The sequence below is a fragment of the Taudactylus pleione genome, unplaced genomic scaffold, assembly GCF_031769625.1.
Source record: "Taudactylus pleione unplaced genomic scaffold, aTauple2 ptg000462l, whole genome shotgun sequence".
In the NCBI taxonomy this organism is placed as follows: Eukaryota; Metazoa; Chordata; class Amphibia; order Anura; family Myobatrachidae; genus Taudactylus; species Taudactylus pleione.
The window spans coordinates 874,205-890,956 of NW_028284864.1; the positions used below are offsets into that span (position 1 = coordinate 874,205).

Consider the following 16,752-nt stretch of genomic DNA (forward strand, 5'->3'; position numbering starts at 1 on the left):
GTGACCACCCGACCATCGGGGCTTGTGGTAGGGTCTCTTCCGTCGCAAGCCCCCGAGAGCTTCCTGCTCTAACAGAGCAGGAAGCTCTCCACTGACATCACTGGTGATGTCAGTGGTGCCTCCCACAAACGGCAGGCATTCCTTCGGAAACGCCTCCGTTTGTGTAGCCACCCCCCCTCCCCGCCTACAAAACAGGCGAGCTGTCGATCAACATCGATAGCCGCCCCTTTTGTAGTGAGTTCTCTCTCGCTCCAGGGCTTGCACATGCGAGCGGCGCTCACCGCGCGTGCGCAGTACCCCACCATCGACCCGCTTGCGCTATGCGCTTGAGAGCGGGTCTGAATCAGGCCCTCAGTACATGGTGCATTTGCACCAAAGTAATTGTGTCGTGTGAGCGACATCACAAAACAGACCTTTTGCACTTTTGTAACCACCCTTTACAAGCTTCAGCCTACTTATAGCAAGTACAAGATTCAACATATGATATATACAGCTGTTTTGTCAGCACTATATTAGTCTAGTGCATAATGAGGTCATTTTATAGCAGTGTACAGTAGAGTGGAGGTGTGAAAAGCAGTAGAGAGCTGTAACAGGAGCAGATGCAGTGCGCTGTACAGTATGTCTGTCAGCGTACAGCCGAGTGTCAGAGACCTACTGTGGAAGTTATGTACAGTAAGAAGCACATTTGAAAATGCCATGACTCCCCACTGGTGGATGTTTTGGGGATACGGGATATCGACACTCACTATGTCAACAGTGAGTATGTTGCCCTCACAATACTGGCGCCAGGATCTCGACGGGTTTATTGCCCTCCACTGCTGAGCAACATGGGGCACAGCATAGTCAATATTTAACTTGGCGATTCAGCTTTACAGTCATATAAAAAAATGCTGGATGTGTGATGGGGCTTATTTATTAAATATACACTTATTGCATCGATGAAATAATAACTTATTACCCCGGTTTAACATTATCTTATAGCTCAGCTCCCAAGGCAAAGACTATATAGAGCGAGCAGAGTTACTTAATACTGTGATGCCCCCATTTCAGTCTAAAAAACTTCCCCCCCAGACACGTGACGTAGTGATGATGGTGGGCGGGGTCGCTAGGGCAGGAAGAAGATGACCGCCCCTCTTTAGTCTGCAGGGTGCTGTTCCAGGTACTCTGTACAGCCAAATAAAGGCGCCACGGGGGAACAGCCATGCTGCCCCCTAGGCCCTGGGCAGTAGCACCCCTCTCCCACCCCCAGTTACAGCCCTGCACAGAGCCCTCAAGAGTCATGAGGAACATATAGAAAAAATAGGAGAATGATCTGCTTGGGATATGCCCAGTGTACTGTAGTAGAAGCTTTATGGGGGGAGATACAGAACAATGAGGAAATGATTTGCAAAGTAGATACCAAACAATGAACATGTATAATACTGCGTGAGAGGAATACGGACTAATCATGGACAGTAAGAATGTATGCCATATCAGCATATATACAATAGTGTAAGTATGGAGTGTGTACAGTATATGGAGAACTGTTCTTAGGGAGGGATATACTGCTACATTACTCTCTCACCTTTTTTTCAGTAGAGCACTGAAGTCCAGTTCCCCAGCTTCTTCCGCTCCGTCACCACTGGAAACAAGGGGTATAAAGTCAGTGATTGGTAAGAGAGAGACAGACAGTATGTGCCCTGCAAGTGTTTCCTAAGGTGCCTGGACCATCAAGTCTTGACATTTTTTATACTTTAGAAAAATGGAGGAGCCAATGTCTTACTTATGTGACAATACATACAGTCAGGGCTAGATGGCGCTGTCCTGTAATGCGCTGGTGAACACGTGATGTCTTGATAGAAGCTCTGTGATTTTACACTACAGTAAGGTTGATCAATATTATATAAAAGAAAAAGTCCATATTTTGGGACGGCAAATCATGTCCAGGGTAAATGAAATAGCCAGTAACTTGCAGGCAACGGCGATTATTCAGGTGTGAAATCTATTTAAGAGTCACATACAATGTTAGACCTTTTTAATATGAATGACTCTGCAGTATGCAGCAAATGGAGAGTAGCTTTTGCCACGTGTTGGGTACAGGATGCCGGCGCTCGGGATCCCGGAGGTCAGAATCCTGAATCCGGCATTCCAACAGGGTTGGCATTAAAGATGTGCGGAATCGGTTTTACTCGGTTCTTTTCGACAAACTTATCGCAAGTTCGGATTAGTTCGGATTTATTTTACTGGATATCCAAAACACGACAGCCAATAGCCAATAAGATGCTGTTTTAGAGCTCCGAACATATCCTAGTAAAGTCGAGTAAAACCAAACCCGCACATCTCCAGTTAGCATACCGGCACCTGTCAGTAGGTATCCTAACTCTCCCTCCTCACACCCTAAACCTAACCTCCCTTCCTAGTGTCTAAACCTAACCTCCCCCCGCAGCCTAAACCTAACTCTACCCCCTAGTGTCTAACCCTCCCTCCCCACACCCTAACCTCCCTCCCTAGTGCCTAAACCTAACCTCCCTCCCTAGTGTCTAAACCTAACCTCCCCCCGCAGCCTAAACCTAACTCTCCCCCCTAGTGTCTATCCCTCCCTCCCCACACCCTAACCTCCCTCCCTAGTGCCTAAACCTAACCCTCCCCCTAGTGTCTCACCCTCCCCCTAGTGTCCAACCATCCATCCCTACACCCTAAACCTAACCTCCCTCCCTAGTGTCTAAACCTAACCTCCCCCCCGCAGCCTAAACCTAATCCTCCCCCCTAGTGCTTAACCCTAACCCTCCCTCCCCGCACCCTAAACCTAACCTTCCTACCTAGTGGCTAAACCTAACCTCCCCCCCACAGCCTAAACCTAACCCTCCCCCCCTAGTACTTAACCCTAAACATCCCCCTAGTGCCTAACCCTAACCCTCACAAAGGTGGCCAAGATGATTTTGTGGAGCCATATATATTTTATGAAACATGGGAGTCACAGTACAGACAGGGTTTAACCTACAGCACCCAAAATACTTAAGTATATGCTGTAAGTGCTGCATAGAGTAAGTTTTACACCCACTAAATGACAATGGGACAACACTGGGGATAACTGTTATGGGTTCTCCGAATATGAAAACGTAGAAGTGCTGACTATCGATCTCTTCGCTCTGGGACAACATGCAACATACATAATTAATAACATAAATAATAATTACTGAAAGCTGTTTCCCTACTGTAATAAAACCAGAAGAAATAAACTAAATAATTATATACAAAAACTAGATTAATTAAAACTTAGAGAAAGTGACAGACATCATATGCAAAGTGCAAAATGTGCTTGTATGGCAAGGAACAGACATAGCCTATGGCAATATATAGACATTACATGCTGTGGTGTACTGGTCCTTCAAGAGACACATTAATCTTTTAGTGACACGTGTAACACAAGCTTCCCAGACTGGTAGTGCTGTAAATTTTGTGCAATGAGTTTCGTGCATGGAGAGCAGAGAGCATGCTGGGAGAAGAGGAGATTTGTGACGGAATGGCAGGTATAATGTGACGGGTGCAATATTACCGGTACTCACAAAGTGACAGTGCTGAGTGTGTGCATAGAACACATAGTCTGTCAATCAAAATCCCAGAATTAAGTTGTTTTAAAAGTCAAAGGAGAGAATCACATCTTCCATGACAAGATACACAGAATTCTGGATGTTTTATTTGCTCAGCAATCATCCCAATGACAATGAAAAACAGTCTTCCTAATTGACATGAAATCCGCCCTTATACTAATTTTTCTCAATAATGTGTTGCGATACACATTGAAAACTAAAGCTTTGATTGTAAAGATAAAGGGAGTTGAGGCAGCAAGCTGTGAAACGCATGGAGAAGAGCAACAGTGGAGAAGTTGGGCATAGCAACCAATCAGCTTCAACCTATCATTTTATAGAATGTACTTGAAAAATCCTATAGATTGTAAGCTTGCGAGCAGGGCCTTCCTACCTATATATCCGTCTGTTATTACCCAGTTTTGTTCTGTTAATGCTTCCAATTGTAAAGCGCAACGGAATATGCTGCGCTATATAAGAAACTGTTAATAAATAAATAAATAAAAATGTTAACTCAAAGCTGATTGGGTGCTATAGGCACCTTCTCTACTGGTCCACACATTTCACCACATGATACATCAACCCCTAGGAGGCATATTTATCATCCATGATATTTTTGTCCCAATAATTATCATTTCTTGTTGCTATATATCACGGCAAGAAGAAATTATTTATCAGGGCATGTATCAATATTTTCTTGCAAGGACACGGGCTCTGACAAAAGCCTGTCCCTGCGAAGAAAACAAATGAAAAGCTAAGCGTTTTGGGTTTTGGTAAATTTGGCAATGACGTAACAAACAACTGTTGCAGCAGTAATCCCCCGGTCGAAACTCTTTCTAGTGTTCCTGCAGCAGGGCCATGGATAAGGGTCACAAATAGCAGAACTGAGTCTATTGTATAACATTTCTTAATAAGATTTGGTCCATTAACATATGTGGGGTTATGGAATAGGTTCTGAAATTACGGAACCAACATGGTTCGGCGAGTTTGCTGTTATATTTAAAGCAAGCTATCAGTTATACGGCTTATAACGGATTGCCACTTTAAATTTAGAGAAAAAATTGCAGAAATCACAACGGTTTCAGTAACTCGGAAACAATAAACTTGAAGAAATCACAACGGTTTAATTATCTCGGAAACAAATACATAACACCCGTAGCTTTAGATTAGCCAATTCATTTTAAATTGTCCACACTTGGCATATCAGGACTCTTAACCAGGGCCGGTGCAAAGTTTCTTGGCACCCTAGTCATAGCTTCAACCTAGCACCCCCCCCCCTTCCCCCACCCACACTCCCAGTCCCACCTCTTTGGCAGTATGGGTCCAAAGTACACATGGCGGTGTAAATCTGCGCAACATATGCTAAACAGGTGTACATTCAACACCGCATCAACACCATAGCATACTGAATATTAGATTGATCGTGAAGTTATGATCCATCCAATATTCAATGCAACTTCTGTAATAATACTATTCCACATCATGTGTGAGCTGCCCCAGAAAGTGTCTGACTATAATTTAGGCTGAATGTATCACAAATGTTTATAACCTCAGGTCACCTGTGTACTTTCAAAGAGGGGGAGTGGGGAAGAGGATGGACACTGCTATCTGCCTGCAATGCTGAACCAGCCAGGCATGTTACACATGAATAGAAGAGCAGGTGAAAAGTACGGGTGCAGCAGCTGTCTATATAATCCACTTCTGCTGTCTGTACTAACTAGCAAAAGGATGTCTCGTTCAGAGAGTTCTGTAATTTTTCATTTTTGTGCTGATGACCTCAGTCACCTCAAGCCGGCGCCCTTAGGCAACTGCCTAAAGCTGCCTAATGGTAGCACCGGCCCTGCTCTTAACATTAGCATGAAGTGCTCAGATTTATGTCCAATGTGGCGACAGTATATGGGCAAATTTAAAAGATCAATTAGTTTGGCTCTCCGGTTGACCAAGCGAATCGGGGTACAATTACTAGTAAGATAACAGTTGCTGTCTGACTGCTTGTTACGCCAATTCTGATCGACCAATGCAAAATGCAGAGGATATGTTAAAATATGCTTTCATTATGGGCTCATACACTCTGACATTTGTAGTTTATTAGGTCTTAACCTACTTAACTGGTTGGTAGATTTAAACATGTATAATATTGCATTATAATAACTCCATATTGTCAATCTCTTGACTTGAAGGACCACTAAACCTAAAGTATAAATTGGGCAATATAGAACAGTTACTGAAAACATTCGCAAAAAAATAATAATAATTATATATATATATATATATATATTGTGACACAGTCAGATTAGGGGTCCCTCTCCTGGGTAGAGGTCTCCTTCCTTACACACACACACAGCAGCAGGGAAGCAGCACACCAGTCTGGATGCGAGTACAAGCTGGTCGGCGCCAGTCTTTATTGTACAGTGTCAGAAATAACATAAAGAAAACATAAACATAAATCCTAGCCCTGTCGGGGCACTAACTTCACAGGTGGTTCCCTCACTACCAGAACCTGGCAGGGCCTAATGCCCTCACCAGCAACAAAAGCACAGCACAGTACTCACAGTTAGGTTTTCAAGTGTCTCTGAGCAAACTCCCTGCCTGCTCTCCCAGGTGAGACAATCAGCCCTAAACATACTAGGCTTATATTGGCCACTCTCAGGTGGGAACCCTAACAAGCCTGTTACCAGGCTGCGAGAACCAAAACCTGGAGTGGCCGAGGGTGGAGCCCTCCCTCTCCTCTCACCCACAACCCCCAGGTCCCAAACCGGCTTTTCAAAAAGCCGAGACTCAAGCCTGCTACACTGCAGACTTTCTCCTGGGGGTTTAGAACACATAAGACAGGAATCTGGGACAAATGTACCTGCCACAGACCACTTTACCAGTGATCCTATCACATATCCCCCCCCTTTGTTTCGACCTGTGGGGTGGAACAACTGAAGCCACCAAACAATGAACGCGTGACAACGCGTCTGCATTGGCCAGCTGGCTTCCTGGCCTGTGTTCCACTGCAAATTTAAAAGTTTGTAATGCCAAGAACCATCTCGTAATTCTCGCATTACTGTCCTTATTTTCGGACATCCACTTCAAAGGGGCATGGTCAGTGATCAATTTGAACTTTCTTCCAACCAAGTAGTACCTGAGAGCCTCTAACGCCCACTTTATGGCCAACGCCTCCTTCTCCACTGTGGCATAGTTTCTCTCATGTACATTCAACTTTCTGCTAAGATAAAAAATAGGGTGTTCCTCACCCTCCTTGTTCTGGGACAGGACCGCTCCTATACCTACTTCTGATGCATCGGTTTTGTACTATGAATTCCCTTTCAAAATTAGGAGTCATCAGGACTGGTTGGGAACACAACACTACTTTCAACTCCTGAAAAGCTTTCTCTGCCTCAGGACTCCATTCTACCATGACTTTTTGTTTGCCTTTGGTCAGGTCAGTCAGTGGGACTGCCATGGTGGCAAAGTTGGGTATAAACCTCCTGTAGTACCCCGTAATTCCCAAGAAGGCTCTCACCTGCTTCTTATTCAGAGGCCGTGGCCAGTTTTGTATGGCATCAACTTTATTGAGCTGAGGCTTTATCAGGCCTCTGCCAATGGTGTATCCCAGATATTTTACTTCCTCCATGCCTAGACAACACTTTTTTGGGTTGGCTGTCAAACCTGCCTTATAGATGGAGTCCAACACTGCTTGTACCCTGGGTAAGTGAGACTGCCAATCAGGACTATGAATGACCACGTCATCCAGATAAGCAGCCGCATACTGTCTATGGGGCCTTAGAATCCTGTCCATCATTCTTTGGAATGTAGCAGGTGCCCCATGTAGCCCGAAGGGCAACATCTTGTACTGAAATAAGCCCTCTGGCGCTGAAAAAGCTGTCTTTTGTTTGGCGCTCTCGGTTAACGGTACTTGCCAATACCCTTTGGTTAGGTCAAGAGTGGTTAAATACCTTGCCGTCCCTAGTCTCTCAATCAGTTCATCCACTCTTGGCATCGGGTAGGCATCGAATTTTGAAACACTGTTCAACTTTCGGAAGTCATTGCAGAAACGCACACTCCCGTCGGGCTTTGGAATCAACACAATGGGACTTGACCATTCACTATGTGATTCTTCAATAACCCCTAACTCTAGCATATTTTTAATTTCTTTCGACACCGATTCTCTTTTGTGCTTCTGGTAACCTATAGGGCTTTAGATTAACTTTAACCCCTGGGTCAGTGATGATGTCATGTTTAATGACCGAGGTTTTCCCAGGTACGTCAGAGACCAGAACCCTATTTCTGATCAGAAACTCCTTGACCTCTTGTTGTTGAATTGCCGACAGGGTTTTTGCCACTGTCACTTCGGGAACTAAGGGCCCTGGATTTACTGGAGGGGCTCGGACGGCCGACAGTACCGTTCTATCTTTCCAGGGCTTTAACAAATTTATATGGTATATCTGTTCCGGCTTTCTTTTCCCCGGCTGGTAAACTTTGTAATTGACCTGCCCCACTCTTTCTAAGATTTCAAAGGGCCCTTGCCATTTAGCCCAAAGTTTATTTTCCACAGTGGGAACCAACACTAACACTCTGTCCCCAGGAGCAAAGCTGTGTAACCGGGCATTGCGGTTGTATACCCTCTGCTGTGCCTGTTGAGCCTGTTCCAGGTGCTCTCTCACTATCGGCACTACCGCAGCAATTCTCTCCTGCATTTGAGAAACATACTCAATCACCATTTTGTAAGGACTAGACTGCCCCTCCCATGTCTCTTTGGCAATGTCTAGTAACCCCCTTGGGTGTCTCCCATACAACAAGTCGAAGGGTGAAAACCCAGTGGAGGACTGGGGAACCTCTCTTATGGCCAACAATAAATACGGTAATAAGTAATCCCAATCCCTACCATCCTTGTCGACCACTTTCCTAAGCATGAGTTTTAACGTCTTGTTAAACCTCTCGACCAGCCCATCGGTTTGGGGGTGATAAACCGAAGTTCTTAACTGTTCAATTTTGAACAGGCGGCATAACTCTTTCATGACTTTTGACATAAACGGTGTACCCTGGTCAATTAGTATCTCCTTGGGTATACCCAGCCTGCTAAAGACATGAACTAGCTCTCTGGCAATGGTCTTGGTTGACGTATTGCGTAACGGGATCGCTTCCGGGTACCTGGTAGCGTAATCCATTATGACCAGAATATACTGGTGTCCCCTGGCAGACTTCATCAAGGGTCCAACCAAACCCATCGCTATTCTTTCAAACGGCATCTCTATAATAGGCAATGGAACTAGTGGACCCTTAAAATGTGGCCTGGGAGCATGATACTGACACTCAGGGCAGGATGCGCAAAAGTCAGACACCTCTTTATGAAGCCCGGGCCAGAAAAACCTCTGCATTATTCACTCAGTGGTTTTCTCTACCCCTAGATGGCCTGCCATTATATGACCATGGGCCAGATCCAACACTGTTCTTCTGTAGGCTTTGGGAACTATTAGTTGTTCCACAATATCTTCCCCCTTCTTAGTCACCTGATATAACAAATCCTGACACATTGCCATGTGGGGATAGGACAAAGGACTATCAGGGTCTACGGGTTTACCATCAACTACTTTTACATTCTCCCTGGCTTTTACCAAAGTAGGGTCATTCAACTGCTCCACGGCAAAGACCTCTCTTCTGACCTCTAAATCAGGCAGACGATCACCTGGCCCAACAACACTTCCCACCTCAATGGGAGGCACATCAGTTGGCGGGCCACCGTCACGCTCCGCATTCTCTAGTTCGCCAATCATAGTAGAAAAAGGGAATAACTCTGACTCAGAAGAAACTCCCTCTTCCACTACATCGACAACCTTCTCAAATGGATCGGGGTTGTTCACCTCTGGAACAAAACGGCTTTCCCACAACTTCCAGAAGTGAGCAAAGTCTCTCCCCAATATTGCATCGTACACCAGACCATGCACCAAACCCACAGAAACTATAGCAGAGCCACATGGTGTCTCGATGTTCACCTCGGCAGTAACATAATATCGAGTATCCCCATGTATGCAGGTCACACCAACAGTTTTCCCCTTACGCCTCAAGGGGTTCACCAGCTCAGCTTTTATAAGTGTTACCAAGCTACCAGAGTCTAACAGTGCCTCTACTCAGTTGCCATCTACAGTGAGTACACACATGTGCTTATCAGTCTCAGCCTGCCGGTCAGCCGTACAGGCTGTCTGTGCAAAGAAAGACCCCCTGCAGTAGACATGAGCAGTATCACATTGCATAGGTTCAGTTGTAAGTGAACAATTAGCGGCAATATGGCCGAAGCCACCACATCGGAAACACTGAGTCATATTAATGTCTAGTCGTTTATGGGGCAAGAACCTTCCTGGCCTGGCAGGCCTGTCTCCAGGTTCTACACCCTCAGTCTTAGGTACATTCCACCGCCCAGAACCCTTCTCCCCTGGAACAGTCTTACCAGTGTCTGTGGGAGTTGCCCGCATTCTCCAGCATATTGTGACACAGTCAGATTAGGGGTCCCTCTCCTGGGTAGAGGTCTCCTTCCTTACACACACACACAGCAGCAGGGAAGCAGCACACCAGTCTGGATGCGAGTACAAGCTGGTCGGCGCCAGTCTTTATTGTACAGTGTCAGAAATAACATAAAGAAAACATAAACATAAATCCTAGCCCTGTCGGGGCACTAACTTCACAGGTGGTTCCCTCACTACCAGAACCTGGCAGGGCCTAATGCCCTCACCAGCAACAAAGGCACAGCACAACACTCACAGTTAGGTTTTCAAGTGTCTCTGAGCAAACTCCCTGCCCGCTCTCCCAGGTGAGACACTCAGCCCTAAACATACTAGGCTTATATTGGCCACTCTCAGGTGGGAACCCTAACAAGCCTGTTACCAGGCTGCGAGAACCAAAACCTGGAGTGGCCGTGGGTGGAGCCCTCCCTCTCCTCTCACCCACAACCCCCAGGTCCCAAACCGGCTTTTTGAAAAGCCGAGACTCAAGCCTGCTACACTGCAGGCTTTCTCCTGGGGGTTTAGAACACATAAGACAGGAATCTGGGACAAATGTACCTGCCACAGACCACTTTAGCAGTGATCCTATCACAATATAGCAGTGTAGCAGGCTTGAGTCTCGGCTTTTTGAAAAGCCGGTTTGGGACCTGGGGGTTGTGGGTGAGAGGAGAGGGAGGGCTCCACCCACGGCCACTCCAGGTTTTGGGCCTTTCTGCCTGGTAACAGGCTCATTAGGGCTTCCAGCTGAGAATGGCCAAGATATGCTTGGTTTGTGTGGGGCTGAGTGTCTCACCTGGGTGAGCAGACAGGGAGTTTGCTCAGAGGCCCTTGGAAACCTAGCTGTGAGGACTGTGCTGTGCTTTTGTTGCTGGTGAGGGCATTAGGCCCTGCCAGGTTCTTGTAGTGAGGGAATCACTTGTAAAGTTAGAGTCCAGACAGGGCTAGGATTTATGTTGATGTTTTCTTTGTGTAATTTCTGATATCATACAATAAAGACTGGCGCCGACCAGCTTGTACTCTCATCCAGACTGGTGTGCTGTTTCCCGGCTGCTGTGTGTGTAAGGAAGGAGTCCATCTACCCCAGGAGAGGGACCCCTAACCCGACTGAACGTCACATTTGGTGGAGAATGCGGGCATCTACACACTGAAAGGTGCAGCAAGAAAATTTTTTACATTTAAAATTTAAAGGGACAGACACCAGTTCCTCGGTGTGGATAAAAACTGTGTCTTTTGAGATCCATAGAGGTGCTGTCGGCAGATGCTGAGAGAAGCCAGGTTTTGCTACAAACCTACACCTAAGGACAGCATGGAGGACATAGTTAAGGCCTTGCTCCAATCTAACCATACTCTGCAAGAAGCTGTCAATGCTCAGCAGGAAACAAACAGGACTCAACAAGTCGCTATAGAGGAAACCCGCCAGGCCATAAAAGAGGTGGTACAACACCTAGTAGCCCAGACTGGAGATGCTTCCGCTGACCCTCTAACCCACACTCGCTCCGTCCGCGCCAGTCACTTTCTGCAGAAGATTACCCCGGGCGATGATGTGGAGGCGTATCTCACAGCGTTTGAGAGAACCGCAGAAAGGGAGAGTTGGCTCAAGGAGCAGTGGGCAAGTCTGGTGGCACCTTTTCTGTCTGGGGAGCCACAAAAGGCCTATTATGATTTATGTCTGGCTGATGCCAAGGATTATGCAAAGCTAAAATGGGAGATCCTGACTCGCTTGGGAGTCACCTCGTTTGTTCGGGCCCAACGAGTCCATCGCTGGGAGTTCCAAATGGAAAAACCTCCACGCTCACAGATGCATGACCTCGTCCATCTGACCACAAAATGGCTACAGCCCGAGACACTGTCGGGACTGCAGATCGTGGAAAGAGTCGTGATGGACCGGTATCTGCGATCGCTACCTGCATCTCTCCGCAAGTGGGTGAGCCATGCAGACCCTAAGTCCGCAGACCAGTTGGTCGAGCTGGTGGAGAGGTATGTGGCGGCTGAGGAGCTGATGAGTATGCCCCACCGAGCCCCGATGACGCACCGGCGAACTCCCACGGACACTGGTAAGACTGTTCCAGGGGAGAAGGGTGCTGGGCGGTGGAGTGAACTTAAGACTGAGGGTGTAGAACCTGGGGAGAGGCCTGCCAGGCCAGGAAGGTTCTTACCCCATAAGAGACTTGATGATAATATGATACAATGTTTCCGATGTAGTGAATTGGGCCATATTGCTGCTAATTGTCCACTCACTTCTGAAAGTATGCAATGTGATACTGCTTATGTCCATCGCAGAATGTCTTTCTTTGCACAGCCTGCCTGTATTATTGACCGTCAGGCTGAGACAGATACGCAAATGTGTAAGGTTACTGTAGAAGGCAAACAAGTAATGGCTCTGTTAGATTCTGGCAGCCTGATTACGTTTATGAAAGCTGAGTTAGTGAACCCCTTAAAGCGCAAGAGAGGAGCTGTTGGTGTGACCTGCATACATGAGGATACTCTGCATTTTGTTACTGCAGAAGTGAACATAGAAACACAGTGTGGTTCCACTATAGTCTCTGTGGGTTTGATGCCTGGCTTGAAGTATGATGTAATGTTGGGGAGAGACTTTACTCACTTCTGGAAGTTGTGGGAAAGCCGATTTGTTACCGAAGTAAATAACCCCGACCCATGTGAGAAGGTTGCTGACGCAGTAGCAGGGGAAGTTTCTTCCGAGTCCGAGAAGTTCCCTGTTTCTAGCATGATTTTTGAACCAGAGATTAATGAGATGGGAAGGATTACTAAGCCAGTGGGTCGTCTGACTGGTCTTGAGGTCAGAAAAGAGATCTAGCTAGGGGAGCAGTCCAGTCCCTATGAAACTGTCACTAAGCCTAGGAGAAGAAAGCCAGTAAATTTAGGGCCTTTGGTTCCTGAAGTGACATTAGCAAAAACCCTGTCAGCAGTTCAACAGCAGGAGGTAAAGGAATTTCTTAGCAGAAATAGTGTTTTGTTCTCAAACGTACCAGGCAAAACCACAGTCGTTAAACATGACATAATCACTGACCCAGGTGATAAGATTAACCTAAAGCCCTGTAGGTTAACGGAAGCCCAAAGTGAACCAGTGTCTAGAGAAATTAAAAAAATGTTAGAGTTGGGTGTAATTGAGAAATCGCATAGTGAGTGGTCAAGTGCCATTGTGCTGGTTCCAAAGCCTGACGGGAGTGTAAGTTTCGGCAATGATTTTCGAAAGTTGAACAGTGTGTCAAAATTCGATGCCTACCCAATGCCAATGTTGGATGAGCTAATTGAAAGGCTAGGAACAGCCAGGTATTTTACCACGCTAGACTTATCCAAAGAGTATTGGCAAGTGCCGTTGGCTGAGGATGCCAAAGAAAAGACAGCTTTTCCGACTCCAGAAGGGTTGTTCCAATATAAGGTGTTGCCCTTTGGGTTACGTGGGGCACCAGCAACCTTCCAAAGGATCTTAGACAAAGTTCTAAGACCCCATAGACGGTATGCTGCTGCTTGTTTAGGTGTTGTAGTCATTCATAGTTCTGATTGGCAGTCTCATTTGCCCAGGGTGCAAGCAGTGTTGAGTTCCATCCGTAGGGCAGGGTTGACAGCCAGCCCAGAGAAATGTTGCCTAGGGATGGAGGAAGTAAAGTGTCCTGGTTACACCGTTGGCAGAGGTATAATAAAGCCACAGCTGGCCAGGAAGCCAGCTGGTCAATGCAAATACTCTGTCATGGGTTCATTGTTTGGGGGCTTCAGTTGTTCCGCCCCACATGTCGAAACAAAGGGGGGAGGATATGTGATAGGATCACTGGTAAAGTGGTCTGTGGCAGGTACATTTGTCCCAGATTCCTGTCCTATGTGTTTTAAATCCCCAGGAGAAAGTCTGCAATGTAGCAGGCTTGAGTCTCGGCTTTTTTAAAAGCCGTTTTGAGACCTGGGGGTTGTGGGTGAGAGGAGAGGGAAGGCTCCACCCACGGCCACTCCAGGTTTTGGGCCTTTCAGCCTGGTAATAGGCTCATTAGGGCTTCCAGCTGAGAATGGCCAAGATATGCTTGGTTTGTGTGGGGCTGAGTGTCTCACCTGGGTGAGCAGACAGGGAGTTTGCTCAGAGACCCTTGGAAACCTAGCTGTGAGGACTGTGCTGTGCTTTTGTTGCTGGTGAGGTCATTAGGCCCTGCCAGGTACTTGTAGTGAGGGAATCACTTGTAAAGTTAGAGCCCAGACAGAGCTAGGATTTATGTTAATGTTTTCTTTGTGTAATTTCTGATATCGTACAATAAAGACTTGCGCCGACCAGCTTGTACTCGCATCCAGACTGGTGTACTGTTTCCCGGCTGCTGTGTGTGTAAGGAAGGAGGCCATCTACCCCAGGAGAGGGACCCCTAATCCGACTGAACGTCACAATATATATACATACACCTGTATATATAAAATGAAAGAACCTAAGTGAAGGTGTTCTGAAATATTGATACCAGAGTGATTAATTACCAGTCAGCTGAGTGTCGCCTGCTACTACCTTTATACATATGTTCTGCTCCCCAGGTAGAAGCGGTAATTAAAGAAGGCTCTGACACATTCTAACCAAGGAGCAAAGTACTGCCGGCTAAAAAGTTTGTCCATATATAATCAATATATGTTGTATAAAGGTTAACAGTTGAACATGTTTGAAAATATATTCAACATAAATATGTGTTATGGAAGATATTTCTCCATTTCCTGCCAGTAATTACAATTAACAACATAGGACGCAGCAGGTAGCCTCTTTGTGGCAAATCACATTTGCGCAATATGCCCCAGGAATACTCAGACAATGGCGCTCTGTGAACAATTTCTTCATTTATTTTTTTCTCACACCCCATAGGGGTGCACAATAATATGAGCAAAGACTGCCCATTGCGTAACACGAATTTCAGCGGCACATTGCTTATAACAGAATTGCTTCCTTTATCCAGCTCATAGCAGTGAACAGGAGCTTGCACTTAAGTCCATAACAAATGTAATTATAAAGAGAAATGTCTCCTACCAATCAAGGATTGGCAGCTTTGTGATATATATTTGTGAATGGTATCTGTTGCTTATTTACATACTGCAACTTGTATTTTAGGTTGAGAGGTCCTGGAAGACAAGGAACAATCCTTTTTGCTGACTCAATGCAATGATGAAGCCTTGGAATCACATTTCCCTAGACATGTAATATAATAACGGATTCCATCACTGTCAGCTGAGGAAGGCAGTCATTGGGATGTCTTAGAGAATTTGCTGGAGCAAAGGTTATCTACCTGGCAATGGATATCCTTCTTCTTGATAGTCCTACTATGCTCCTGGATGTTTTAGACAAGTTTTAGAGGCACAAATGTTCACTATTTTATAGTTACAAAACACATTTATTGTATTTTCCATAGCGTATTCTCCTACTTTAATCAAAAATACTGTATTAATGAAACATACATGATATATCAAAGATTCTAAAGTAGAGAAGTTTCCTATAGCAACCAATCAACTTCCAGCTATCATTTATTGAGTACATTCTATAAAATGAAAGGTAGAAGCTGATTGGTTGCTATAGGGAACTTCACCACCTGTTCTCTTCGAAAGGTTTGATAAATCTCCATATTCTCCAATACTACTTTTCTTTTTCATTCTCATAATACATTTGAACAATTTTCTTGTGTATTTTGAAATTGCAAGAAGTAAAACTTTACTCTCTTGTGCCAAAGTTAATTTTTTTTGTCCGAGACCAGAGGTTCTCAAACGCGGTCCTCCAGGCTCCCCAACAATTCAGGTTTTAGAGATATCCATGGTTGAGCACAGGTGACTTAATTAGTACCTCAGTCAATTTGATTTAACCACCTGTGCTCAACATCAATACCTCTAAAACCTAAACTGTTGAGGAGACTTGACGACCGCGTTTGGGAACCTCTGTCCTAGACATTCAAAGGGACATTCCACTTAATATTATTCAATGATGTTCATGTCTCCCCAATAGATGACATAGGGGTCTATTTACTAAGCAGTGTTAGGAGACAGAGTGAATAGTGATAAGAAAGTGATAATGTGCCAGCCAATCAGCTCCCAACTGTCATTTTTCAAACACAGCCTGTGAGATGACAGTTGGGAGCTGATTGGCTGGCACCTTATTACTTTCTTATCACTTTTTACTCTGTCTCCTAACACTGCTTAGTAAATAGACCCCCAAATCATTTGCAGATCAGATTACTCTATTGGATTTTGCTGTTACGTAGTAGTAGTAGGATGGAGCTTTTATATTTGATTTAATTCATCCCTTTTTCAGTAGATTGGCTGAAAATTTAAATATCCTCCCGCCCCCTCCCCAATACACACACAAGACACAACACACATACAAGAGAGCAGGAAAAAACCTAAGTTACACCAATTTGGTGTTCTATAAAAATAAACTCTCTACATTAATAGCCAAAGCTGAGACTTTGCAAAACGTTCAAACGCCACTCATGGAACAATCTTTCTGATAATTGTGAAACGCAAAGCAAACATTTAGGAAAGCTATGAAATTATCACTGGAATTCCCTTTTTATAAAATAATTTACAGCATAACTTCATGTCACCAATCAACGTAGATGACGCCTAATTGCTACATTCAAGCATCAGAAGATGACCTCAATTACAAAAGCGCTTGCTGTAGACGGATACTTACGTGCGTTTGAATGCTGAGCGGATATCTATGTCTCCTGCATTGGCAGCTTCTA

At 45.3% G+C, this 16,752-nt stretch overlaps 1 protein-coding gene across 1 annotated transcript in view; it reads right to left on the reverse strand.

Moving 5' to 3' along the window:
• Positions 1-16,752, reverse strand: part of MYBPC3 (myosin binding protein C3) — a 165,698-nt gene that overhangs the window by 126,239 nt on the left and 22,707 nt on the right. Inside the window, exons 7-8 of the mRNA XM_088448639.1 lie at positions 16,701-16,749; positions 1,565-1,621 (exon numbers count right to left, since the gene is read on the reverse strand). Of these exons, the coding sequence (XP_088304765.1) occupies positions 1,565-1,621; positions 16,701-16,749 (106 nt within the window). The remainder of the gene's footprint in view (positions 1-1,564; positions 1,622-16,700; positions 16,750-16,752) is intronic.